At 40.7% G+C, this 25,524-nt stretch overlaps 5 protein-coding genes across 16 annotated transcripts in view; 2 read left to right on the top strand and 3 right to left on the bottom strand.

Moving 5' to 3' along the window:
• Positions 1-5,168, bottom strand: part of LOC105451782 (nuclear receptor coactivator 6-like) — a 203,895-nt gene extending 198,727 nt beyond the window's left edge. For all 5 annotated transcript variants that reach the window (XM_011692461.1, XM_011692469.1, XM_011692478.1 and 2 more), the window contains exon 1: positions 1,769-5,168. In XM_011692461.1, coding sequence (XP_011690763.1) covers positions 1,769-3,282 — 1,514 coding nt within the window. In that variant the 5' untranslated portion in view covers positions 3,283-5,168. The remainder of the gene's footprint in view (positions 1-1,768) is intronic.
• Positions 5,169-6,681: 1,513 nt separating this feature from the next.
• LOC105451767 (dnaJ homolog subfamily A member 4) lies at positions 6,682-11,664 on the bottom strand. Of its 2 annotated transcripts, none has more exons than XM_011692434.1 (5): positions 11,491-11,664; positions 9,605-9,783; positions 9,203-9,503; positions 8,762-9,101; positions 6,682-8,680 (listed from the first exon to the last, which is right to left on the bottom strand). In XM_011692434.1, the coding sequence occupies exons 2-5, from the start codon at positions 9,734-9,736 to the stop codon at positions 8,251-8,253; spliced, it is 1,203 nt and encodes a 400-aa protein (XP_011690736.1). In that variant the 5' UTR covers positions 9,737-9,783; positions 11,491-11,664; the 3' UTR covers positions 6,682-8,250. The 2 variants fall into 2 exon arrangements, with proteins under 2 accessions (XP_011690736.1, XP_011690744.1); XM_011692442.1 differs by lacking the exon at positions 11,491-11,664 and adding an exon at positions 10,386-10,563.
• A 614-nt stretch (positions 11,665-12,278) lies between these two features.
• On the top strand, positions 12,279-14,982 carry LOC105451748 (40S ribosomal protein S24). Of its 3 annotated transcripts, none has more exons than XM_011692413.1 (5): positions 12,279-12,384; positions 12,771-12,839; positions 12,943-13,266; positions 13,886-13,959; positions 14,860-14,982. In XM_011692413.1, exons 1-4 carry the CDS (start codon positions 12,382-12,384, stop codon positions 13,895-13,897), a joined length of 408 nt encoding a protein of 135 aa, XP_011690715.1. In that variant the 5' UTR covers positions 12,279-12,381; the 3' UTR covers positions 13,898-13,959; positions 14,860-14,982. The 3 variants fall into 3 exon arrangements, with proteins under 3 accessions (XP_011690715.1, XP_011690709.1, XP_011690724.1); XM_011692407.1 differs by lacking the exon at positions 12,279-12,384 and adding an exon at positions 12,443-12,569; XM_011692422.1 differs by lacking the exons at positions 12,279-12,384; positions 13,886-13,959 and adding an exon at positions 12,459-12,569.
• Positions 14,983-15,196: 214 nt separating this feature from the next.
• On the bottom strand, positions 15,197-20,448 carry LOC105451720 (zonadhesin-like). 4 transcript variants are annotated; one of them, XM_011692374.1, is made up of 3 exons: positions 20,360-20,448; positions 16,321-16,521; positions 15,197-15,993 (listed from the first exon to the last, which is right to left on the bottom strand). In XM_011692374.1, exons 2-3 carry the CDS (start codon positions 16,466-16,468, stop codon positions 15,239-15,241), a joined length of 903 nt encoding a protein of 300 aa, XP_011690676.1. In that variant the 5' UTR covers positions 16,469-16,521; positions 20,360-20,448; the 3' UTR covers positions 15,197-15,238. The 4 variants fall into 4 exon arrangements, with proteins under 4 accessions (XP_011690676.1, XP_011690650.1, XP_011690658.1 ...); XM_011692348.1 differs by lacking the exon at positions 20,360-20,448 and adding an exon at positions 17,010-17,178; XM_011692356.1 differs by lacking the exon at positions 20,360-20,448 and adding an exon at positions 17,010-17,178 and having other exon boundaries at positions 15,197-15,924.
• LOC105451738 lies at positions 18,566-25,185 on the top strand. 2 transcript variants are annotated; one of them, XM_011692393.1, is made up of 3 exons: positions 18,566-18,647; positions 20,839-21,048; positions 21,528-25,185. In XM_011692393.1, the coding sequence occupies exons 2-3, from the start codon at positions 20,857-20,859 to the stop codon at positions 24,273-24,275; spliced, it is 2,940 nt and encodes a 979-aa protein (XP_011690695.1). In that variant the 5' UTR covers positions 18,566-18,647; positions 20,839-20,856; the 3' UTR covers positions 24,276-25,185. The 2 variants fall into 2 exon arrangements, with proteins under 2 accessions (XP_011690695.1, XP_011690688.1); XM_011692386.1 differs by lacking the exon at positions 18,566-18,647 and adding an exon at positions 20,662-20,736.
• Positions 25,186-25,524: the final 339 nt, after the last annotated feature.

The following is a 25,524-nucleotide window of genomic DNA, read 5'->3' as shown; positions in this document are numbered from 1 at the left end:
GATCGTCGAGGATAAATCTGTCTACCAATCACGCCTCTTCCTTTCTCGCAAGGAAAATCGCTTGCTCCAATTTTCGTACGTGCGGGACGCGACGCCTTTTAACGCGATTTCAAGTATCAGAGAGGTTAACTTAAACGGATAAATATGTATTTTAACAAGTCGCCGAATCTCTCAGGTATTAAGTCTTTGTTATTTAGTTTCGTTAATGCAATTTTATTTTATTCAAAATAGTAACATTATAGAATTTTTGAATTTTTATAAAAATGTTTCAATTAAATTTGTATTTTCTCTTTTATTTTTACTATAAGGAGTGTTAAGGAGTGTTATTATCTACACATCAATACCTTTTGTATGTAAAGAATATTAATGCCACGCGACTTTGAGTGAACGTATCATTGAGTATCGTATCCCAGATTTTACAAAAAAAAAGCTGTAAAGAATATAAATAAGCGCATAAAGATAGCCGGAAAACAAGAATCATCATAGCGACGAAAGATGAAAGCAATTTCCGACCGATGTTTCAAAGGAGCCGTAAAAGTACAATGAGGACTAAGGGAAAAAAGGTAACCTTCTATGCTTTCCACGAGACGGGAAGACGGTCAGAGGGGGAAGGGGGGAAAAGGACGCAGTGTAAAGTCGAAAATCCCTGACTCCCAAAAGTCGTATTTTTTTTTACACGATCGGATTACAAAGAGTCGAAAGGGCTTCGAATGTCCTCGTGGCCCTTCTCGAGATCTGTCCGAACAGCTGACTGAATCTAAACTTAGATGACGGAGCGCGCGCTTTCGAAGCGCTGCGTGCTATTTTCGAGGCGCCGCGTGCACAAGCGTGAAATGAAACAAATAACACGTCACTTCCGCTCGGAGCGTTCCGCGTTTTGATTGCCTCCGAGAACTTTCAATGTTGTAATTTTTCACCGCGCAATTAGCACTCCACTTTCTGCTTTTATAATATAATTGACGCCGAGATTTTCAAAAATCCGAAAAATCGCCGTTAAATCCTTTCATTTATTTTTGAATAAATTAAAGTGAAATAATGTTTCATATTACCGATTCAGTTTCATTCACGTGCAATTCGCTGTTTAAATTTCTATAAATCAATTTTTGAGAAACACTAATTACATTGGTCTCGCGTTTCGCTAGACGTATATCGCACCCGATGGTACGTTTAAACTGAACGTAGTTTAATTCCATTAGCGAAACGAAGGCTATACGTGCGTTTTAATTTCAAGCCGATGCCTCGAGCTGTCGGTCGACTCTATTTAAGCCGACGAATTAAAAGCGCTCGCTAATGTGACCTGCTTGAGAATTAATTTTGTAAGTTCGAGCCATTTTCGTGAGGCAGAAGAAATAAGGTCGTGATGGCATCGCAAAGGCGTCATGGAATTTTTTTGTTCCAAGAAATCGACGCCACGTTTCGGGCACATGTGTGTTGCGCAAGCATCAGGCCAGTGATTATCGATTTGATTGTGAATCACCGCTGGAGTTATTAACATTACAAGACAATAAAAAAAAATTGAAAATATTGCCGGAAAATTTTTAATAAAAAATTTTAAGAAATTATAAAGTTTTCTTTACTTGAAGACAAATTAATAATTCTATACGAATAATCTGAATAAATGTTTTCTCGTTTGATGAAGCTTGTTATTGCATCATATTAATCGCTGCTCGTTCGTAATGCAACAGCGTTAGAATCATCGGTTACTCCAGTTCAAGGTAAATCGAGAACCACTGATCACTGATCACTGATAATAGCGTCGAGAACTCACCTGATATAAATGATGACCCCGTTGGTGCATATCCTTTTCCATCCACGTGGCACGGTGATCGCCGACAGTTGTTGCTGCTGCTGTTGTTGGTGTTGTTGTTGCTGCTGCTGCTGCGTAATCACTGCACTGCCGTTCATTGTCAACACCACTGCGTTATGCTGTACACCATTATTGTTACTACCATTGACACGCGACGACGGCTGCTGCCGCGCAGCCTGCTGCGCGCACGCACTACCACCGCCGGGATGATTATTACTTGCCAGCATGCCACCGTCGTGCTGTCCCGGCTGATGACTCTGACTCTCGTCAGGGCTACTGAGGCTGCTGTAGGTCGTCGTCGATGACTCGTCAGACCTCACCGAATCGCAGCCGCCGGTCGCAACACCACTACCGACACCAACACTACCGTCACTACCAACACTCACCACCGTCGACGCCGAAGAGGCAGCCTGCTGATTATCGAAACTGTCTTGCTGCCGGCTCTTGTCATCCGCGCTCGTTGCCGCCTGTTGCTCACCGGCGACGTTCTGAAGCGCGATACCGTTACTATCACCGACGGACGTCGATGTACCGTACGCGACACAGTCGTCGTCACCACTGAGAAGACCGACATCGCTCGGATTCGGTCGCACGACGATTCTATTATTGTTCGCCGCAGTGTATTCACTGCCTATCCTTGCGGAGTACGCGTCACCGCCGTGCTGAAGCCGTGCGGTCTGATACGTCTTCGTGCCGGCCACCATCGGATCATTGCCGTTGCTACCGAGGCCGTTCGCCGTCGTGCGTTCTCCGTTCTCCGACGGTCGCTTGTTCTCGCGCGATGCCGCGACGCGCGTCATCATTGCCGTCGTCGTCGTCGTCGTGGCGCACACTGTCGTCGAATGCCCCAGGTTGGCCTGTCGATACAGCATCGCGTAATCCTCCTCGTCCTCATTGTTCGCCAGAGAAGGTGCATGCCTGGACTCGCTGTCATCCGTATCGCTGTTCACCACCGCTGCCGTCGTCGTCGTCGTGGTCGTTGTTTCGAGCGATGGCTTCAGACGGCAACAGCCGATCGCGGGGGTGGTGGTGGTGGCGTTGTTCCCTACGTTGACCCCGCCGCTGCTATCGTCGGCGCAATATACGGCGGTTTTGGCGGGAAAGGTAGTCGTAACCGCCTGCGCCGTCGCCACCTGCGGAGCCTGCAAGATACCGGCGTACTGCGTCGTCGTTTGCTGCTGCTGCTGCTGCTGCGGCTGCGACTGATAACCGACCGCGATAGCGGCAGCAGCGGTCGCGGCGACATTCTGACCCACCGCCGTGGCGTACGCAAAGTTCTCCCCCGATACGTACACCAGAACGCTGTTCTGCTGTATAGCTTGGGGCTGCTGTTGCTGTTGATGCTGCTGCTGTTGCGGTGGCTGCGTCTGTTGCTGCTGCACTTGCTGCTGATGATGATGATGCTGCTGCTGATGCTGATGGCCGTGACTCGGGGGAGCAGGGAGCGTGGACGGCTGCTCAGGCTTGCCGGCCATGGTCCAGGTCCAGCAGCGCGGCGGATGACCCTGACGACACCCACGACATCACTGGCACGACGTGGCACGTAGCTCGCCTACGTGGGGACACCGGCGGCGGGTACTGCCGCATCCTCCGCGAGCCGGGTCACGATTCCTCACGCGCTCGACAATGACGGCGAACCTCCTGGTCCTCGGGTGGTCGCGCTCTCGCCGATGCCGTTGTTCCACGTACCCTTGCGTCTCTCCGCGCGGCACCCGTAGCACGACATAATATATGTCAATCGCGCCAGATTGTTCGCGAGACGAACGAATCGCGCGGCTCGGACACGAACATGGGATACTCCGGGAGGGACGAAACTCCTACGTCGCGCGTCGTACTCCAAACCGGCGCGTGTTTGGCGCGCGTAGTACACGCCGTCGTTGCTCGCCGCCGGTCAATGGCCGTCTAACCTCCTTGACGCGGCGGGGATCGCCGGGCATGGCGCGGGACGCGCCGGCGATGTGTTTTCTCCCGCGAGAACCGGCGCGGCGACGATATCGGTCGTTGGGCTCCCCGCTCGCTCCTCGCTGCTACCCTTCCACAGTTGACTCCGTCTTCCTTCTCCGCCGTCTCCTCTTGCTCCTTTCCTGAGGATTAGATGCACGCTCGTCAAAATGTCGCGGCTCGTGACATGTCGCACGCGAACGCGATCAGAATTCGAAACGTCACCGTCACCGAGTGCCGGCCCCAGCCGGCCGGTTTTTTCTCCGCTTTGTGCTCCGCTTTACTTTCTCTCTTTCTCCCTCTTTCCTCCTTTCAGAAGTCCCCGTCCCGCGGCACGGTGACGTTCCACGCCGATTGCTTTTGCCGCGCGAGCGAGCGTTGCACACGTCGCGAGTCGTTACGTAGCATGATCGTGCGCGAGACGGCGGCAACGGCGGTGGCAGCGACGACAGTGGCGTCGAGCAAGGTCGCGACTGCCGCTAACTTCACTCGAAACTCTCATAGCCGGCGGCCCGACGCGCGTAGGCGAGCCGCTTGTTTATCGGCGGGGAATTACGTCTTCGAATGAAACGAGCGGACGAGAGAAAGAGAGAGAGAAAGAGAGAGAGAGAGAGAGAGAGAGAGAGAGAGCCTACGTACGCGCGCAAGGTCTCTCGCTCGAGCGCGACTCAAGGTGACGGCCCGTAGTTGCCGGCCACCCGTTTGCGGCCCCCGCCGCGAAGCGAAGCGAAGCGACGCGACGTAAAATCGACGAGCGAGAATTTCCCACGCGCGCGATGCCGCGACAACCGCGCGCGACCGAACTGCGTCGCGACTTAATTCAGGACGTACGAACGATTCGAAACGCGCCACTCCACTACTCCGCACCACTCTTGACTCTCTTACCGGAGAGAGTCTCTCTCGAACGCACCCGGCGAGACGTGTGTGTCAACGCCACGGTCCCGGGGACTCACGTTTTACTCACAGCCACTACTACTACTACTACTACACGTTACTCCGTCCTCCACGATCGAGTCGCGTTCCGCACTCCGAACGAACGCACCGAAGACGCGCACTCAATTATGTCATTACGCGAACGGCACACTCTGCTTTGGGTGTATATATATATATATTTATATATATATATATATCGCCGAAAGCGAGAGGGGAAGAAAAAAAACCCTCGCACGGTCACGCAACAACGATCGCGATCCCGACGAACGCGAGGATCCACGACAACACGGCCGAACGACGTGCCATCTCCCTCGACACTGACTGCGTACGCGCGAGTTTAATCGCAGTCGCCGGGAGTCGGAGCGCTCGGCTCGAGTCGCCTCAAGTCGGCGCTCGATCGGTAATATGGCGCGAACGCGCGCGCCGTACAAAAAACACTTTACGCCGCTGGCGTAACGATTCGGGTGTAAATCGCGCACGGACGGACGAACGTCGTGTTATGACGCTGTGTCATCGTCACAGCAGCAGCAGCAGCAGCAGCAGCAGCGAGTATCACGACCACCACCACCACCAGCACTCTTCCACCACCATCATCACCATTTCCACTGGCTCGTACCACCACCACCACCACTATCAGGCGCGACGCGCGACTACTACTACTACTTCCTATTACTACCACCACCACCACCACTGCGAGCGCGGTTACGAACTCGGGTTAAGTTAACTAACCCTCTCGCCGCGCCGTGCCGAACACCTGCGCGGTCCGCGCTACTCCGTTTCTCACGGGGGCCTCCACACCTCCCCGCTCGAGCGCTCGCTCGCGCGCTCTCTCTCTCTCTCGCCCGGTTATTATTATATTATTTTCGTGACGAGCGCGATGGTAGCGGCGGGGACGCGGGCGACGGATTCGCGCGTCGGATCGCGTACGCCGTCCTGCGTCCTTTAACGCGCCCGACTCACTCACCGCCGGCCGACACGGACGTCGCGCGGCACCGCCGTTCGGAATGCCGTGCCCGCCAGATGCTCTGCCCGTGCGCTACGCTCTTTTCGCGTAACTGATAGTGAAAAAATATGGCTCCCACCGCATACCCAGAAACCTCTGCGGCATCCCGACGGCTGGCTGGCTGGCTCACTGCCTCTCGCCTCTCGCTCACGGCTCGGGCCACTCGCACGTCACTAAGCACGTCGCTAAAAACATCGACCCACACGACGCGAGGCCGCGGTCGCGACGGTGCCGCTATCCATCGGACGGGACAAGCGTTAATTTCGCGGTCGTCCCCGCGGGCTTACAGATCCGCGATCACGTATTCGCATGTGTTCTTCCTCTCATCCTCCTCCCCCCCCCCAATGCTCCCACTCCTCTTCAATCCCTCGGTACAATGGCAATGATTCTTTCTCTTTCATGTGAAACGATTCAATCCGTCATTCACTGACGGATCACAAACGAAGTAATGAGCGATTCATGAATAGACATTTCGCAAATCCATTTGCAACGAATCTTAACGTAACATAAATCAATTACGAATTGGCGAATAATTGGAGGTTCATCGAATGATTAATTGCATAAATATCGAGCCAACATACAAAAAAAACATAAATTCTGCACTTTAATTGCGTTTGTGTAAAAGCACTTTTTAATTCTATTTTTATAATTTGATTTTTATCACTTAAAAAAACAAAAATCTGCAGAATCTTCTCTCATATTTATGGAACTAAAAATTAATTTTGATGTTACCTATTTCTAAAGCAAAAATTAAAGAGACAAACTTAAGCAATAATGAGAGAACTATCTTCTGCAAATTAAAATTAATATATTATTACATCATTAGCAATTAATCTGCGCGTTTACTTACGACAAATTAGTTTAAGAAACATTAAGAGAAAATTACATGAAACAAGTGTTTCCAGCGATTAAATTATCGAGAGTTAATTAAATTATTAATTAGCGAGAGGAATTTCAGGTCCGATTTTGCAAGGGCGTAAAATCGATAATCCCATTGTACAGTTCCAAATTTATTTGAGACGCTCAAGAAAAGTATCTAATCAATCACCAATTTTTTCTATAATAAATAAGATTACAAGACATATGTGGCTATTTATTAAAATTCGCTATAGTAACTGCGGACGAGTACACGACCATGTATACAGTAAATTATGTGAATGTGTATTGAAAGTATATTAATTTAATATAGTACAACAGGATCTATGAATTATCTAGAATTCTAGAGCATTTGTTCATGCGCGTTGAGATGAAGAGACGGTGAAAATGATCGAATAAACTTTTAGAAATATATCTATTATGAAAAGATTATTTTTTCTTTTTGTTTTACACAAGTTTTCCATTAGGGAAAATTACTAAATTACAACCATTGATTTTACTAAAAATATGTAATAAAATCTCAGCGTTGGCGAATGTAAAGAAAAAAGGAAATTTGTTAGATCCGACACAGTATAATTGCACAAAGCTGCTTATAAATACGCGCAATCGTCCACACACACAGGAACCTGATTCCCCATTTTATTTGCATTAAATGCAAACAAAATTGTATGTTCGTTATCATCGTCACACGCCAGTATACAAAAGCGACTGGAAAAAAAATTAAATACTACGAATATGGAATAATGTCCCACTTTGAAAAGTTTCTTCGAGATCTCTACTACGATTGATAACGTTACATTAAGGCTTTAACCAAGCGTAGTTTATACCGTTTCCACACCGATCGACACATCCCGATATTATTATTTCAAGTTCTAGAAAACTGTAAAAGATAACAATTTTCAGACTTTAAGGTTTGGAGTAAACAAGTTTGCTGCTATTGATATCTGGAGGAAGTAATCGTGTATACGGATAATCCATAAAATTGAACTAAATAGAGATATACGAAATTTAACTCTATATTTAGCCATGAAGTAGTTACTGTCGAGCTGCTAGCAGGTTATCGGAGCGATATAATTGGTCAAACAGCAGAGACAATCGCGATGTTTGAGGATACATGATGCTTTTCATTGTGCTGTAACAACTGGCGTCGGAATTTTACATCTAAATAAATTTAAACTTCCTTATCATTATACAATGATAAGTACATACCTTTAATAATCCTCTATTGAAAGAAATAACATGGATACATAGACACATAAGTGTTCAATAAGCAAAAATAAAATTTTGAAGCATCTTATCGAGAGAGAAGCATCTCGATGAGAAACATCCCGATAAAATACATCTCGCAATAAGATGCAGCTTTAGATGCTTCATCATAATAGATATATACTTTACAACCAAGATATATCTTATTAGCCGGTGATAATGATTCTTTACTCTCAAAGTCGCATAAGAATTTCGCGTAAGATTCATAAAATTAAAGAAACAATAATTGCAGTACTCACTGATTTTTGCGTGTGTCCAAACAAAGTTGAATTATTTCAACATCTTTTTCACTCATTGAATAGTTTCGCCTGTATATCCATGTGTGTTGTTTCTTTCTTTAGCATGATACAGAATCGAGCGAATGGGACAGAGAGTTTGAAATTAAAGAAACGGCTATGTTTATTACAGGGTTAGTGTAATCAAATTAATGTGTGGCACATTGGACTCGGGATGGACCACCTTCGTCCTCTTCGTACGCTTGTCTCGTATCTCTCCGCCTTTGCTCCTGCTCGGGATCTAAGTCAGTAAGTAAGCACTCCTCGGCACCGTCTGGAATTATAACCTCTTCCCTCGGCGGTAAACATTGCTCCAATGATGGAATAACCGATGGCTCTATACTCTTCGGGAAATTGACTATAAATTGTATTATAAGCCTGCCATGTGTAAATGGATCCTTGTAAATCGGCATGCCCTCGTTCAAGATGCATTTCAAGTCACCGTGCTTCGTCACAGTGCCGGGAAGTGAGGTTATCACTAGATCTCTACCATCCAAGGTGCGGATAACTTTCTGGAATCCGCATAATGCCTCTACGAGTTCTAGTTGCATTCGCATAATCAGATCGTTCCTCGAACGCCTGCAATTGCATTGACCATACTGGTTAAAATATAGTTACAATGACAAACCAATAAATATTCCTAATTGAAATATTACTAACTTGAACACGTCATGATCTTTTTCTTCGAGAAGAATAACTATATCGCCAGGTTCCAAGTCTGGTTCCTGATCACCTTCGCCACTGAAAGTGATCTTCTGGCCATCGACCATACCCGGATCAACGTGGACCTCAAGTATCTTTCTATCTCTAACCGTCTTTTTTCCGTTGCAGTACTTGCAACGATCACGGGGATTGATACGTTCTCCCTGCCCTTTGCAATCCGCACACATGGTCTGTAAATGTTGTAACATTCCCGGACCTAGTTGCTGGATTTGTACTTGCAAACCGGAGCCATGACACGTTGAACACTGTTCAACAGAACCCTTCTTTCCACCGACACCTAATCAAAGAATATCACAGAGATCATTTCCTCCGCAGATACACAAGATACATGTGTATATAATTTTTTTATTGGAATAACAATTTTTATAAAAACGTTACCTTCGCATTTCTCGCAGATAATATTTTTCTGCAAAGCGAGTTTACGCACAGTTCCCTTGTAAAGTTCCTCCAGGGACACTGATAATTGATGCATTACATCATGACCTCTGCGTTCTCTCCTCATCCTACCTCGGCCGCCACCAAATCCTCCACCAAAGAACATATCAAAGATATCCATTGGAGACGAGAAGCTACTACCACCCATACCACCTTCTTTCAAAGCTTGCTCGCCACCTTGATCATAGATACGCTTCTTCTCAGGATTCGACAGTACTTCGTACGCTTGAGAAATTTGCTTAAACTGAAACACAGGACATTTTGTAACATTAAATTATATTAGATTTTGACCGTGCGTACGCTATAATCGATAGATATATTAAATTTTAAGATCCAAGTACAAACCTTTTCTCCTTCATTAGGATTCTTGTCAGGGTGATATTTCAGAGCAAGCTTTCTATAGGCCTTCTTCAAATCTTCCTGCGAGCATCCAGGCTTCACGCCCAACACATCATAAAATGTAGTCTCTTTAACCATCTTTAGTGTGTTAAGTAGTTCGTATTATACTAAAACCACTCTTGTTGCTAAAAATAAAAAAAAGATACTACAATGAATTCCTTAATTTTTGACAGCGCTATTGAGTTAACATAATGATAAGCAATAAATGCTTAAAATACAAGCTTCATATTTTTTTTTTAATTATGCACATATATAATGAATTGTCAAAATGTCAGACGCATTTAATTATCTACCGATAAAATGACATCAGAAAATTAAAGGAACTATATAGACTCCATTCGTTATATTGATAAAGAAAACAGCCCGTGATGTTGCAACATACGTACGCGCGCGTGACCGAAAAGGCAAAGTTTAGCCAAGTTTAGCTCGTAATTAATTCATAAACTCTAAACTCGAGGAATGCATCACTTCTCTATAGCGTTGCATAACTGAATCTCTAGACTCATAAATTAAAATATGGTCAGATACGATTGGAGGACAGTGAGCACATAACGCGATCATGTAACTCGCGAGTCATTTTTATGAATATTTAAATTTGAAGATGTTCAAAGCTATTATGTAAGGTACAATAACAAAAGCACTTGGCACGAGGTGGCCCTGTGTGAACTTCCAGCCTGACGACCTTGAGTTTCAAATTTAATTTGTTCCTTAACAGCGACAACAATACCGAAAACGGGGAGAAGTATTATTGGAGCATAAACGCCCATTTCTTTCTCTCTTTCTGAAATTTTTATCGCACGATTGATCTCAAGCTTCGCAACTCGCAGAGAGGGACAGAGGAAGTCTAGCGTTCGCCCGTGTGAATTTGAAGAACGTAACCACCCATGCGGGATTTATGTGAGTTTCAAAATGGCGTGTGCTGGCAGTGCTGGGAGTATGTAATTGAGTAGATCAGCGAGTGGAGTGTTTTGAAAGGCGAGGCGCGTGTCGCGGACGCTTCGCGAACAAAGACCGTCCTCTGGGAGCTTTCTAGAATCTTCCGATACACCGCGAGCACGCGGTTCCCGAACCGGAACGACAGAATCGGTAGCGCGACCGTAAAAAAAAAAAAAAAAATTAAAAAAAAAGCGTTTGCCAGAATCGCTCGTAGCGAATTTTCTACGTCTTACGCGAGCGTTTACCGCTGTCGCGAGAAGAAAACGCGTTTTTCCCCCCGTGATTAGCGAGTTGACTCTTTTATTCCATTCTTTCTCCCTCTCCCGCACTTAGCCTCCAACACCTCGGTGCGATCGTTAATCGGCATCGAGTCGAGCAAGCGTGCACGCAGATCCGGTAGCCAGGTTACTCTCGGCTTCCACCATCTTTCTTTCCGAGCTCGCTGTCGCAACGCGAGCACTCGGCTGGCGATCAGCTCGACTCCCCGCTTCGTAACGTCCATCAATGTGCAATCGTGCGAAATATATCATCGCGCAACCTTCGACCGTCCGCCGAGGCGTCCCCTCCCCCCCTCCGACCCCCGGCCATCGCGCTAAAACTTGGGTAACCGTTACGCGGACCTAGACGGACGAGAGACGGAATCCGGACGTGGACAGGCGGCTTCGGGGGGGAAGTTCTAGACGTTCTATATGCCTCGTGCGAGCACGCTGATCGCCGCGTACTGCGTTTCTCGGGAGGAGAGAAAAGAAATCGCGGGCGGACCACCGATCGATCGATCGCGCGACTCCGGGCGCCCGTTGTTCCGACCCGACCCCGCTCGAACCCATCGGATCGACGTGCGGATCGTTTCCCCCGTCGTTGAGGTGTTCCGCGCGATCCCGACGACGGCCACTTACCTGCGTAAAACGGCGAGGCGAGTGTCGCTCGTGAAGGATGACCGCGCACGTTTCGCACGACGCCCGTCACGTCCCCGTGTCCGCGCCACAACGTTTCACGTACAGAACTGAGCCGTGCGCCCACGTCGCCTGACTGGTCTGGCCCGAGCTATTGCCGCCCGTGGTACGTTCTCGAAACTTCCTAGAGAACGGCGGTGGTCAAAACGCAACGTCGTCGGGCCGACGGCCGAGCGCCAATCAGCTGCCGACGTTGGCGGAAGCGCTACGCGCACGGCGTCGGTCTCTTTCGGAAGTTCCAAGCTCGCAGTCTCGCGTCCGCCGATCATGCAGACTCACGGTCGACATTAGACGACAATATTTATGGATTACGACTCTCCAGCTCTTTAAAAAAAAGATGTGAAATAAAATCAAAGCCGTGTTTTTCTGGTTTTTTTTTATATAAGATGTTTGGTATACCTATTTTAAGAAATTAATTTTTAAAAGATATTCTATCGAACTATATATGATAAGGCCGATAAGGCACACGTGTGTGAAGTATCGCATGCTACCGAATCATTGCCTTTTTTTCGATAATAAAATGCTTTTCCTATAATACATATTTATCGTCGAATTTTGGCTGGAATTTTTTCGAACATTCCTGGAAACTGATTCGGATGCTAAATTTGAAGCGATTTAATATTGTAAATTGTTTAAACATAATAAAATCTTGAAAATTAGATATAGGATTTTTAATCAGTTTTCATAGATAATGCTGATTGTAAACGCAAATAATAAAAATTTTTTTAATGTAAAATACACGTGGATATGTCGACGCCGCTGTGCGATCTTTCATAGATGGCGATACACGTTTCCGTGCATGTCTTTTTCTAAGTGTTACGCTAACCGATCAGAATGGTATGTAATTTGTATCGAGAAATTCCGTAGTAATCGTCCGACGAGATGTGCGACGTTCGATTAAAAATTTTACAATGACATCTAACAAAATACGCGTCGTGTATATCACGTTCGGGAAGTTTCGATTACGAATAGTAAAACTAATTGAACGCGACGTGACAACATAACCTCACATGAGAATACATGTTTGTAATTATTCGTGACGCCTTTTGCGATAATAGATCACACAATTATTGCACACAATTGTTGGCTGTGGTTTTCTGTCTCTTCATTTTTACTTCACCAACTTGCAGCTCTCTCCAGTCTATTTTGTCCCGCTTAACTTCTAATCTAATGAGTAACCTAACCCATAAATAAAAGACGCGTATTTTGATTCCTGCTTGCAGACGGAAGGTACAGCTACCATCAGAACGAGAAAGTTCATGACTAATCGGCTTCTATGCCGAAAACAAATGGTGAGTGTGAGAATCGAAAATATACTTATGACTTCTACATTTTCCATTCAAGTGATATCGACGATGATACAGATGATAATTTATACGATTTATCTTCTTGTAGGTTGTAGATGTAATCCATCCTGGTCAACCATCGGTTCGTAAGACCGAGATACGTGAGAAATTAGCCAAGATGTACAAAGTGACCCCGGATGTTGTCTTTGTGTTCGGCTTCCAAACCAACTTCGGCGGTGGCAAATCCACTGGGTTTGCGCTTATCTACGACACCTTGGACTTTGCAAAGAAATTCGAACCCAAGTATAGGCTAGCGAGGCACGGTCTCTTCGAGAAACAGAAGCAAACGAGGAAACAGCGTAAGGAGCGCAAGAACAGAATGAAGAAGGTTAGGGGTACTAAGAAGAGTAAGGTTGGAGCAGCGTCTAAAAAGGTATGCAAATTAAATGTTTCAAATATATTTCTTTTATATGAACCATATTTCTTGCTCTATTACTCGAACGTTAATGCTGTAACATTGTAAAAAAATTTATTCTCTCTCGTCTCTGAATGCTTTTCGATATAAAATATCTTGTGCATGTTTATTCTTTTTTAATCATCGGCTTTGGCTTCAATTTCTTATATCGAAATTATGACTTTAAATTATGTGTTCTATCTGAAAATTTGTTTTCATTTGATTAATTTATTAATGCACTATTATATTCAATCAGATAGTATAATATATGAATTTTCTTACATGGTACAATTAAATTCTTAATATTATTAAACAAATAACTATACCTGATAAATATTTATATATATTTTTAAAAAGTTATATTTAGAATTAAAAGAGTTTTAAAATTTGATCAGCTTAACTTTTTATATTTCTCACAATACAACAATTGTGTAATGTATGGTATCTATGAGGGAATAATAAAGTAGAAGTAAAAAATATAAAACATTTCTTACTGATAACATAATAATGTTTATGGGCAATTTAGAAATAAATTTTCCTTTGGTCCGATGTCAATCATGCATGCTATGGTGGTATACGCTTCTTATTCATCTTCTAGGGAAGGAAATAGAGAAATGATCATCATTTATACTACAGACTTCTGGAGGGGCAATATCTTGTTGCTTAATCAGGGTCAGCATGCAAATCTTTAAGTTTCATACTTTTGTTCTTTGTTAATTGTATGAGCATGCTAATAATTCTTTTATTCTTGCATAACAAAGTATATACACGATATTATATTTTTATGGTTTATTTGTTATTAATCATAATTCTAATATTTCAATAGTATTTATACGTAGTAATATAAAAAAATATATTATTTACATAATATGAAAATGTAATAATTTTATATAAGCTATTAAATTTTCATATAAGTCTTTGGTGATGTGGAGTGCTAGATTTAGAAAATGTATAGTTAGATACAAGATTTAATATTACTTACATTTGCATTTTGCTTTAATAATTTAATTCTAAGCCTACCACTACTATGCTGTTTAATATCACTGCAAAAAATTAAAATTAAACTTTTGCTATAGTAATAAATTTTTTTTTAAATAGCTATTACTAAATTAGAGCACATTCTTAAGAAAAAAAAGAGATTGAACTTATCAGTTTAATTTTTAATTAACTTTAGTTTCCTTGCTCAAAAGCTTTGGTTTCAATGAATTACAAATAGATTAACAAAGTAACAAAAAACAATTTTATTTTATTTTAAAGTTTATTCTGTGTTACATATGCATTCTACGTAAAATTGGATGTGCACGAAAAAAATGCTAATGGCTAAATAATTTTTAAAATATTTAAATGTTGAATATTCAATTTCTTAGTGCATATTTTTTTTTGTATTTAATTAATACGCTTGGGGAAAAACATGCTATGTTAATTACAGATATATGTATGTGCTATCGTACTTTTATAACAATTTACATTAGAATCTATTATGTGCATGTTAAAAAGTTGATTTTAAATTAAAAAAATAATATATTCTTTTTGAATACACACACAAAATCTTTTTTTTTTTTTCTATTACAGTAAAAGAAGCCATCTTGAAGGCCACGATCATCGACGTAAAAGTTATTATATTTTACTATGAAATGGTATAATTATAATTATAATAAATTTTACGGAATAAACGTGTACTCTTCTTGATGAAAATCAGTTTGTCACATTTTTCTTGACATCTCGTGAGAATGCCTAGTTAAAGAATTGTATTTATTTAATGCGTTATTATCCCCACAAAGAAATCAAAATTTCAGATTATCTGCATAGAACGATTAATATTCATAAAATTTAATTACTTTTTTCTACTCAATATATATTTATAATTCATATATTTTAAAATTATTTTTAATAAGATTGAACCAAGACATATATCTGAATTTTTTATTTTCTAATAATATGCAATCTGTTTTTAAAACGTTATGACTTCGGCAGATGCTGGACGAGGTTTCTTTGTGGTTCGTTTATCGACGGTCTCATTCTCTTCTACTCGCTTATTGAAGGGTAAAATTTCGGTGGACGTTACAGGTGATTCGGTAGTAGTCGTAATAGTCGTTAATTCGTCAGTGGGCGTCATGACTTCAGTAGATTCGATAGACTCAGATGTTTCAATCGACTCAACAGAAATCGGCTCATTGTCAACAGACGGTATCGGTTCGATGGAATGGATAGTAGACTCAATTGACGGAACAGTAGTTGGTTCGGTAATTGCCTCGGTAGATGTTAACATAGATTCAGTAGGTGCTGCGGCTGGTTCACTGTTCACTACAACAGATTCACTAGGAGTCAGAATTTCTTCAGTTGACGTTACAATCGGCTCTGTGGAAGTTGTAATTAATTGGGTAGTAAGTGGACTCGATTCGGTAGAAGTCACCTCGGTAGTAGGTACAGTTGATTCGGTAGAAGTTAAGACTGATTGCGTTGGAGTAACAGTCGTCTGTCTCGGAGTGGTCGTTGGAGATTGCGTAGTTCCCGGAATTTCGGTTGGTAATCTGCGAAAGTCAGGCGTCCAATCGACCCAAGAAGGTGTGGGCAGACCCGGGAACAATGGCTTCAGGTCCCACTCGTCCGAATCACTGTCCCCGTAACTGTCTGTAACTTTCCGGATGATGTACCAGTTACCAACCCGGACGCCCCAATCTCGTTTTGGATCGAATGATAGCCTAGCTATTGATATGAAAGAAAATTGATAAAATGGGAAAGTTAAATCAGTATCATCTAGAAGCCACCTGGTAGGATGCGATTGGAAGCCTTTGAAAGCTATATGCGATACTATATGCTGTAATTGTATCTTTTGCACGACATTTGCGAGTGACGCATCACGTAAGTTGACGTAAACCGTCGAAATCGCGATATGTTCAATTATGTTCCGTAGCGAAGCATAAACTGTGATTTAACATCCAGCACGAGTTTCAGGTTTACTACGCGACAAAGACTTTAAAGAGGAACGCTACGAATATGACTCCAAGTTTCATGTTATCGAACTTTGCGTACACAAATCTAAGAAGAAGCCTGGATAACCCGATACTCGACTCTGTATGTTCTTATCGATGTTCAAAATATCCTGCGGTGATAAGCTCGGGGATGGACCATCTCCGCCGAACCATTCTTGCCATTTTCCCACGATTCGATCCTTGAGCATTTTAAACCAATCTCGTACTGTTTCTCCGAATCCAGCTGACCGACCTGTTCCATCTGCGACAAGTATTTACAAAATTTTGAAAATTTATTAGATTTGTAGCAGGATTAGTCATATGCAATCGAACAGTACAGTTTCATTGTAACCATGTTAAATTCTTTTTAAATTTATATTATTTTATAAAAATTGACGTACTTCCAAGGATCTTGAACATTTAATTACAATCATTGATGTTATAAATATCAAATATATGTATACATATTTGTTTAAATATTGAACTAAATTTTCACTAAATTTAAGAAACAACTTGGATGCACTAGATTAGATTTAACATTCTCTTTGAAACTGGAAACTGCGACATTACATCCTTTTATTTTTTCTTTCGAAAGATTCGAGGCAACAATTCATTTCAAGAACTTTCATTTAAGAAACTTAAATACACTCAGCTATATAATATCCATTATTTCAATCCTGCACTTAATTTTTCTCTGTACTGCAGGATGTAATTAATTTAGCACTTATAAACAACTACAATGTACACCACCTCTGTCGAAAATCGGTGTCGGCGTAGCGAGCTGGCAGGTAAGGAGCAGCAGCAGCAGCGGCAACAAGACACCTGAGAATAGCCGCATTTTTGCAATCGGACAAACAACACCACTCTGCGTGCGGGTATTGAAGCGCGTGCGGTTTTATATGTATCCTCCGGCGGAAGTGCATAGCATGACGATCTTGTTAGTGGCACAATTTTATCAAGGAATCAAGCCTGGGCCTGCACGCGCTAATGTAAACAACATCGGCCTTGTTGTGCCCGTCCCGATTTCGATCTCTCAATCGGATGATGACCACCATCATATTCACAATATGTAACTTACAACAGAGAGAATCCGAAGCTCGCGCGGCAACAAGATGGATATAGTCACTTATTCCGCGAACCTGAGGCCACGGCATCACGCTATTGTGCTGTATGTTACGTATGAAAGCAAATTACATACGCTTATCCGCGATTACTCATGTGGGCTGGACCGACTTACCGGTCTAAAACGGGCTATCAATTGATTGTCCGTTTGCACGCTTAATTCCGCGGTTTATACGATTTTCCATTATTACGCTTGTCCTCGCTTCTAATGTTTATTAATTAGAAAGACCTGATTTTATTTAACTAAAATTGCTATTCAATATTCCTTTATTAGAGTTCTCCTAACCTTAATTATTACTTGCTCTTATTAGGGAGAACGAGAAATGACACAATATTCGGCTTGTTCTAACAGGTTCCTGCAACCTGACCTTTTAGGTCTACAGTTGATATATTGTAAAATAAGAACCTTTTTTTATAATAACCACGATGCGGTTACAAAAATTTGATCAGTTATATTACATAAATTTGAATATGTAACTTTAGATTCTGATCGGAAAACCCGAACAGTCTAGAAGCGTCCGAGATGACCCTCTAACCTTGATCAAGAAACTCATTCCCCTTGTAAAATGAAAACAGCTTTGGGAAAACATTGGCTGAAGCAAGATTTAACGAGAATCAAATGCGTCCCAATTGTCTAGAACGGGTTAGTAAATTTTGCGAGCGACTGTAAAGTCAGCAATCGAAGTGCTGCAAGCTAGTCATTGCTTATCACAAACTCTTGCTAAGGTACTTTTTGGCACAAGGACTATCGTGTGTAGGCAAATATGTAAACACGTGAAAACAGGCGGTTTTGCCGTGATGTTTGTATCGACAAGATCAAGTTGACGGGTTTTTCTAGCGCAATTTTTTCCGTTAAATCATCGCCCAATTCGCCAAATTCTTGGGTATCTAGCCCTACGCGGGGAATCATCATAATAATAAAGGTGCCGAAACAGCAGACCGAGGTAAAACGAGGTCTTAATCCTTTGTGTGCCACAGGTAAAAGTAGATAGACTAGTCCGGTTGGTTGGGAACGCTCGCATTCATCATCTTTTTTATTCATTCTTAATTCTCGATTCTTCGAATAGGTGCTATTTGGTTACACGTATTTTCATCGTCCAAGAATTTCTTATTGTGCGCATGAGTCTACTGCAAAGGGAATGGACGCTGACGCCACGCGACAGTCTGCTTAGGATCTAGTGGCGAAGTCGGAATACGCCGAGTACGTTGTACAACAGGCCAGCATACGGAATCGACCATAACCGATCGGAGTCTCTCTCTACTCAGGTAAACAATTACGTTTCTAGCAATAAATCATAAACATCTTATCGGTATGATATCGAATCGTGCCATAGATTGTAATCTGTACGCGTATTACGCATATTTTAAGAGTCCCAAGTTTCGTACGCAGATGACGATATCGCAGGCATGGGTTATGTTACGTAGAACAGCTGTATTTCGTTACATAATTTCGTGGAAATCATATTGCACGGGTACCTCGCCATGGGCGAATCTGGATACAAGCATATACGAATGATTCGTAACAAAAATCGAGATATACGTAAATTCAACAAGAATGCAGCCTTATCTCCAAACTTGGACTCGCCCTAGGTTCTTAAGTCTACACCGTCCAATCACGTAATAGTGCGCAGTGGCGGAACGGTGACCATAAAGACCCATTGCTTAATCGTATTTGACAAAAAAAGAAGTTTTTTAGAAAAATATAGAATGTTCCATAATAAGAAAATATATTTTCTCATTGTGGAACATTCGTCAATCACGAAATGCACAACACTGTCGTGGGAAACTTGAGAATATTAAAATTCACATAATTTGCCCATATCTTTGGTGAGATGCATAAGGAAGCCTGTTCACGGACGACATCCTCAAGTCCGATCGATATTCCTTAGTTTTCTCTCAATGATATCAAAGTGTAGTATGTATAGACAGAGCATTAATTGGAAATAAGAAAATGTATATATATATTTTTAATAATTCAATTTTAACAATTTTTTCAGTAATTTTTCACGAGATAATTCTAACGGATAATTTAAGGATCAATCTAATCTAGTAACGGATAGTTTAACGAATCAACGTCAACGCTAAAATAATTAATTTGCCTGTTTTTGTTAAACAATTCTGATTATTTACCGTTGTTAATAAATTAAATGGAAAGTTGATAATATTTGATTTAGATTGACATTTCTTTAAATCAATCCAGGCGGGGAACTTGAGATGGTTCTCAGCTGGTCTTGGAAACCTTAGTAAATACTGGGCTAGTTAAATTAATACATGAAGAGCTTTGTGAGATCGGATTGCACTTTTGATGAGTCATCACTAATTGACTTTCATAGCGTCCCTTTTCTATCCGAGATATCTTCTCTCAGGTCGATTTGGAAACGTTATTAGCATGTAATTGTAACAGCTGACGAGGATTTGAGACATGCCGGATATATCCACTAATTGTGTGATTCTAATTTTAATGATAAACATTTCGTTAATCGTTTTTAAAGCAATTTGGGAATCCCACTGAACTTACGAATTTTCAAAGTTGTTTACACGTCGATTTGATATTTTTAGGATATATATACATATAATGGGTATTTCAATTAAAACGCAAGATTGCGGGAGTTATCGCGCTCTTAAAAAAAAAACTTCCCATTCTACCGATCCCATTCTGTCTTACTGATGCTTTTTCCCAACATAATTTGTTAATTACGCATTGTGCTGTGTTATCTGTTAATATCGAGATGATATGTGATCGGATTAAAGGAATTTTTAGAGACTAATGACTCGTCTGACTTAGTCTTTGCAACTGGATTACATTGAAGGGCAATTCCTGATTGATTCATTATATATACACTTATTAATACACTAATTGTAAGCCCGTTTGTTTTAATTATACTGTCTACACCTTGTCTCTATCTTCTCCTTCCCTCTAAAGCTTGAATATAATTAAAATTAATTGTGTAAGGCATAAGATGAACGAAAATACGAACGAAGCGAACAATCCCAAATAGGTATCGAGGTGCCCGTCAGTCCCCATCAGGCCAATGCTGCCTGTCCAGCACTGCCACCAGCTTCGATAGTAGTCGAGTTGGGTCGGGTTGAGAGGCTCAGCAGACAAACGCGTTCCTCCTGTCCAACAAGAATAGATAGGAGAAGACACGTACGAGGAAAGGACGGTGAAGGGTCGTGTCGTGCTCCAAAAAGAGAAGGACTATCGTCGTAGCGATCGTGCCGAGTGGCGCGAGAGAAAGAGGTGTGCAGTAGGGTCTAAGAAAGACGCCGTGATTCGCCCCATTCGCCCAAGCCCAGCTGTCGGTCAGCCAGGCCAGGCCAGCCAGCAACAGTCCGCAGGCAGCTCGCAACACTGGCAAGTGGCACCAGCACCAAGCTGCAAGCAGCACTGCCAACGTGAACGCAGTCACGTCGTTTCAAAGGGGATTCAAACCAAACACGGTCTGTTTTCCCACAGATCGCACCCTGTCCCAGGATGGCCGACGATGCCGCGAACGTCCGCGCCGTCCGCGGAGACGAGAGCAATGATGCGATGACACCGATACCGCCTCCCAGTCTCGAGGATCTACCTGAATTCCCGATCCAGTGCAAGTCGGAGCCGGACTTACCAGACACGGCAGACGCCGGCTTGACCAATGCGACTGACGAGAACGACTCATTGGAGTTTGTGAGTGTGGCAATCAACGAATTTGCTTAGAATTCGCCAATCCCATTATTTACTATGTCGAAGTGCTCATGATTCAAATTCTCGAAAAAAATGTTGCATTTTTAGAGAAAAAGAAATATCGAAAATGCTATCGTCTCGTGTTAGTCACTATTTTACCGCGTTTTTCACGTTTTTGTTGGTTAGGTACGATTTGATTATCAGTAATTTATATTTTTATACGCTTGAATTTGTTATTTATTGTTATTCACTGTCACTTATTAATAAGCTGACGTTTGATACACGAGAATCTAATTGTTATGAAAATTATTAGCTTTTTGCTAGAAAATTCCCATCACTGATTTTTTGGTTATATCTCTGAATCTTGTACCGTATGATCATAATGCTAGGTTCCTTTTTACTTTAATTTATGTTTTATGTTAAGATGTAGGAAAGATAAACAAAAAATATGTCATTTAAAAATTATATATTTTCTATTACAGGATGACATTACCCCAGCACTACACATTCCGGTGTCCATACCTATGATAAAGGATCCAATCGTCTTGTTGGAGAGATGTGATAAAATTTGGGAAACATTGCAATTGATAAGGAGTACAGTACACACTGACAAGCCAACAGACGCGCTGACTGATGATTGCGATAAAAATGAAGATGAGAAGAACGAAGAGAACGAGGAAGAGAAAGCGGAATGTTCGAGTGAGGTTAAACAATCTGTATCATATGTCAGGAATCAACCTAGATTAAGAAGTGATAATACAGTGCCACTACCTTTCAAGTTTTCTGTCCAAAGGACAAGAAAGTTATATCCTTGCATTACCTGCGGTAAGCAGTACATGGAAAGACGATCCTTAAGAAAGCATTCAGAAAGAGTACATGGAGTTGTTATTCCCTTACTTATTCAACGTAGACGTTGGAAACGTGCTTTGAATAAAAAGAATTTTACTAGAGCTAGTCAAATTCCTTCAATCGACAAAGAAACTGACAATTCTGAAAAGCTTTATGATAACAGAGATTCAAGTGAAAAAAGTGCAAAGATAAAACTTACCGGTATTAAAACTATTACTTCACCGCCTATTGCAAAATTTGTCAAATGTACATTATGTCAGCTAAGAGTACTGTCTTTAAGAAAACATTTAATTAATTATCATAAAATTGGAGGTTCTTCAAGTATGATGGAACAGCTAGAATCATCATTATTAAATGAGACCAAGACATCTGGAGAGAACAAAACGGCAAAAACGAATGAAGATGGATTTCTTATAATGGACAATGATAATGATACTCGTGGACCGCCCAGAGGCAGGAAGAGAAAATATACATTGTCTTATGGTAGGAAGAAACTTAAGCTAAATAATGAACGCTATGCACATATTCAGAATCCGCCCAGTATCGTTCGTTCATACAAATGCGACATTTGCTTGGGAATGTATTCATCTCCCCATAGTCTGTACAAACACAAACGCATTCACAGACTACGTGGAGAAACTAAAGACAATTTTCATAAATTCAAATGTAGATATTTTAATTCACCATTCAACAAGAAATGTAGATTATTGCAGTCTTCCGCAAAATCAACTGATATTATTGCAAAGAATGCAAACGAAATTAATGAAAACGATACATTGCAGTTAAATAATTCTAAGCGCAAAAAATTTTTAAATAAAAACATGTCATTTTCCAATCGAGCTACTCGATATAGTGAAAGAATCAATAAAAATAACGAAACTATTTGTTTATGTGGAAGATCATTTCGAAATCCTCATACGTTGTTCATTCATAAAAAGAATTGTGAATTATATCAAATTGAAGATAATACAACACAGAGCACTAGGGCCAGCAGTGATAGAGATTCTGGTATTGGCATTAATATAACAATCAAAAAACGAAACGATTCCTATGAGATAGTTGGCAAAGATGATGAAGACAAATCCCAAAGATCTGAAACTCATCTTAAAGAAGACACTATGTCTCACACATCTAATAACACCAAAGATTTTACTAAGGCATCTAAGCAGCAAATATTAGATATATTTGAATCATCTAAATACAGTAAAAATCATAGCATTCTGAAATTACAAGATATAGACGAGGATGTGATCATCGATATTGAAGATGATGTACAAACCGCTTCTAATGAAAATGATAGAACGAAGCAGATGATTACACAAAGAGATGGCAAACGGCAAAATGATGATACAACAGATGGAAAAGTTCTCGGTAAAGTCGTTCCATTGACTCAAATGTGTCAAGACGTTCTCGATGTTCTTCAGATACGTAAATCTGGGAACATAGAAGATAGGAATAAAAAATATAAAAAACAAGATAAAATTAAAGATCAAGAAACGTACAAGGAAAATAACCAGATTGGAAACCAAGAAATACGTCAAGAAAACAAGCGGCAATTACGATCTGCAAATAAACGACGTCTGTATTCCAAAGTGGAGTTGGATCGCTCTTATGATGGAACGAAAGTCTGTGCGATGCCGTTTAATTCATTGATGTGCGGATTTTGTAAAGAACAGTTTAGCACGATAAAGTCATTTGATAATCACCAGTGTACTGTTAAAGAAGGTAAATCATATAATGAATTTTCATTACATTTGCCATGTTTCTGTTGTAAAGAGATACTGAATAATTATAACGAATTTGATGACCATGTGAAAACCAAACATTTTGATTGTGCGTATCATTGTTATAAATGTGGCGAACGATTCATAACCGAAAAAGTACGAAATAACCATTTGCATACGGAACACAACGATTTGGTTTGTAAATCTTGCAATAGGAAGACTCCAGCTTCGACGAAGGCTTATCACGAAGCTTATCATTTAGGCTATGGTTTTCCCTGCCATAAATGTAAAAAGGCTTATTCAAGTAATAAGAATCTCTCTTACCATAAATACACAATACATTTTAACGGTGCTGATAACTTAGTGAGTTGTAATATATGCTTGAAACTTGTGAAACTTAAAACTTATCGTGGTCATACGGCTGGACATAAGCATAATGTGTGCTATTTTTGTGGCAAGGTATTTTCTGACAGAGTAGGTTTAGAATACCACACTATGATGCATCATGGCACAAATTCCAAGTTAAAATGTAATATCTGTGGTACGCGCTTTTATAATAAGAAACAACTTGAGAGACACGAAAAGATTGACGGATGTACTAACAGCGTGCAGAGAACGAAAAAGGTAGCTGCAACGCAACGTGCTAAAAATCGTTAAGACTATCTTTAGCCTCAGAAAAATATTATATATGGATGAAAGAAATTGAAGAAGTTGATGTCAAGCATAATTAACTCTTGCATGTCGAATTATTTTTAATTTACTTTACGACAGAAAATGCATTTGTACGTTAATATATTATTTTCAATATGTAATCAAATTTCTTATTTTATTACATACATGTAAATTAGCGAAGATTCATGTTTATTGCGTTATCATTTATTATATATCTAAAACATGGGTGACAATTTTTGAAAGCGCCTGACATTTCATTGTTCGTTCTGTTAATTATACAATAGAATTGCTGAACAATAGATATTTTACTGCACTTAGACTGTAGAATAAGCTAATATCTTATGAACTCTGCAAACTTTACGTAGGTATTTTTATTTCAATGGATAAATTAGTAATACATTTTTACGTAAACCATACGTCAATTGTAATTTCATGTGACATTAGGATAACACAAATTAAACACTAAATTATCATTTACTTGTAATTGTAACATTTTAACTGTATACACAGGGGTACGAGACCTCTTCTGTAAATGATGTATTATTAAAAAAAAAACGATATAATAATGAATAGTATTTGTAACAATTGTAACATTATTAATATTAAAATAACATTTTTATTATAAAATTAGAAACAGACAACGTATTAATTTGTAAATGTATTAACACACGTTTACGCCACATTTGATTGCAGAGAAATATTTCGAAAACGAAAACATACTATCTGTATTACATCATTTATTTTTGAAGTTGTTTAAAACGAAAGATCGAATAAACCAAAGGAATATAATCTTTGTGCATATAAAATATCACACATTTTTTTCTGTACGGGTTGAGTTGTACATTGTACCATTCATGATATAATGATGTTCATTATTCATTAAACATTATTAATCTATCTCTAATGTTCTAGCTTTTGAGTTATATTCTTAATGAAATGGTACATTTAGTAGATACAGATATAAGTAGATAATTTTTTACAATCAACTAATATTTTATATTGGTAATTCTATATATGTTACACAATATATAGAATATATATATATATATATATATATATATATATATACATATAAATATAAGTATTACCCTTGGAAAATTGTGTTAAAATCAATTGTTGGTGATAATAAAATTTATTTGCAAATTTGTATATACCGCAACAACATTTACTTTTAAAGAATACAAATTGTGAAAAATTGAATTCAATAGTTTTGTACTCCTTTTTACCTCAAAGA

Source organism: Wasmannia auropunctata, unplaced genomic scaffold (genome assembly GCF_000956235.1).
Source record: "Wasmannia auropunctata unplaced genomic scaffold, wasmannia.A_1.0 LD336106.1, whole genome shotgun sequence".
NCBI lineage: Eukaryota > Metazoa > Arthropoda > Insecta > Hymenoptera > Formicidae > Wasmannia > Wasmannia auropunctata.
The sequence above is the reverse complement of the archived record's forward strand: the minus strand, read 5'-3'. Positions and strand labels throughout refer to the sequence as shown.

What these genes read in the sequence shown, in the direction of transcription:
- LOC105451767 (XM_011692434.1), bottom strand. Translation starts at nt 9,736, where the DNA reads ATGGTTAAAGAGACTACATTTTATGATGTGTTGGGCGTGAAGCCTGGA. An exon ending in TATCTGCGAGAAATGCGAAG is followed by an intron (nt 9,102 to 9,202) that starts GTAACGTTTTTA and finishes TTCTTTGATTAG; the next exon opens with GTGTCGGTGGAAAGAAGGGT. An exon ending in AAAGATCATGACGTGTTCAA is followed by an intron (nt 8,681 to 8,761) that starts GTTAGTAATATT and finishes ATGCAATTGCAG; the next exon opens with GCGTTCGAGGAACGATCTGA.
- LOC105451748 (XM_011692407.1), top strand. An exon ending in TTCTATGCCGAAAACAAATG is followed by an intron (nt 12,840 to 12,942) that starts GTGAGTGTGAGA and finishes ATCTTCTTGTAG; the next exon opens with GTTGTAGATGTAATCCATCC.
- LOC105451720 (XM_011692348.1), bottom strand. Translation starts at nt 17,097, where the DNA reads ATGCGGCTATTCTCAGGTGTCTTGTTGCCGCTGCTGCTGCTGCTCCTT. An exon ending in GACACCGATTTTCGACAGAG is followed by an intron (nt 16,522 to 17,009) that starts GTGGTGTACATT and finishes TACTTGTCGCAG; the next exon opens with ATGGAACAGGTCGGTCAGCT. An exon ending in AGGCTTCTTCTTAGATTTGT is followed by an intron (nt 15,994 to 16,320) that starts GTACGCAAAGTT and finishes TCATATCAATAG; the next exon opens with CTAGGCTATCATTCGATCCA.
- LOC105451738 (XM_011692393.1), top strand. Translation starts at nt 20,857, where the DNA reads ATGGCCGACGATGCCGCGAACGTCCGCGCCGTCCGCGGAGACGAGAGC. An exon ending in AGAACGACTCATTGGAGTTT is followed by an intron (nt 21,049 to 21,527) that starts GTGAGTGTGGCA and finishes TTTCTATTACAG; the next exon opens with GATGACATTACCCCAGCACT.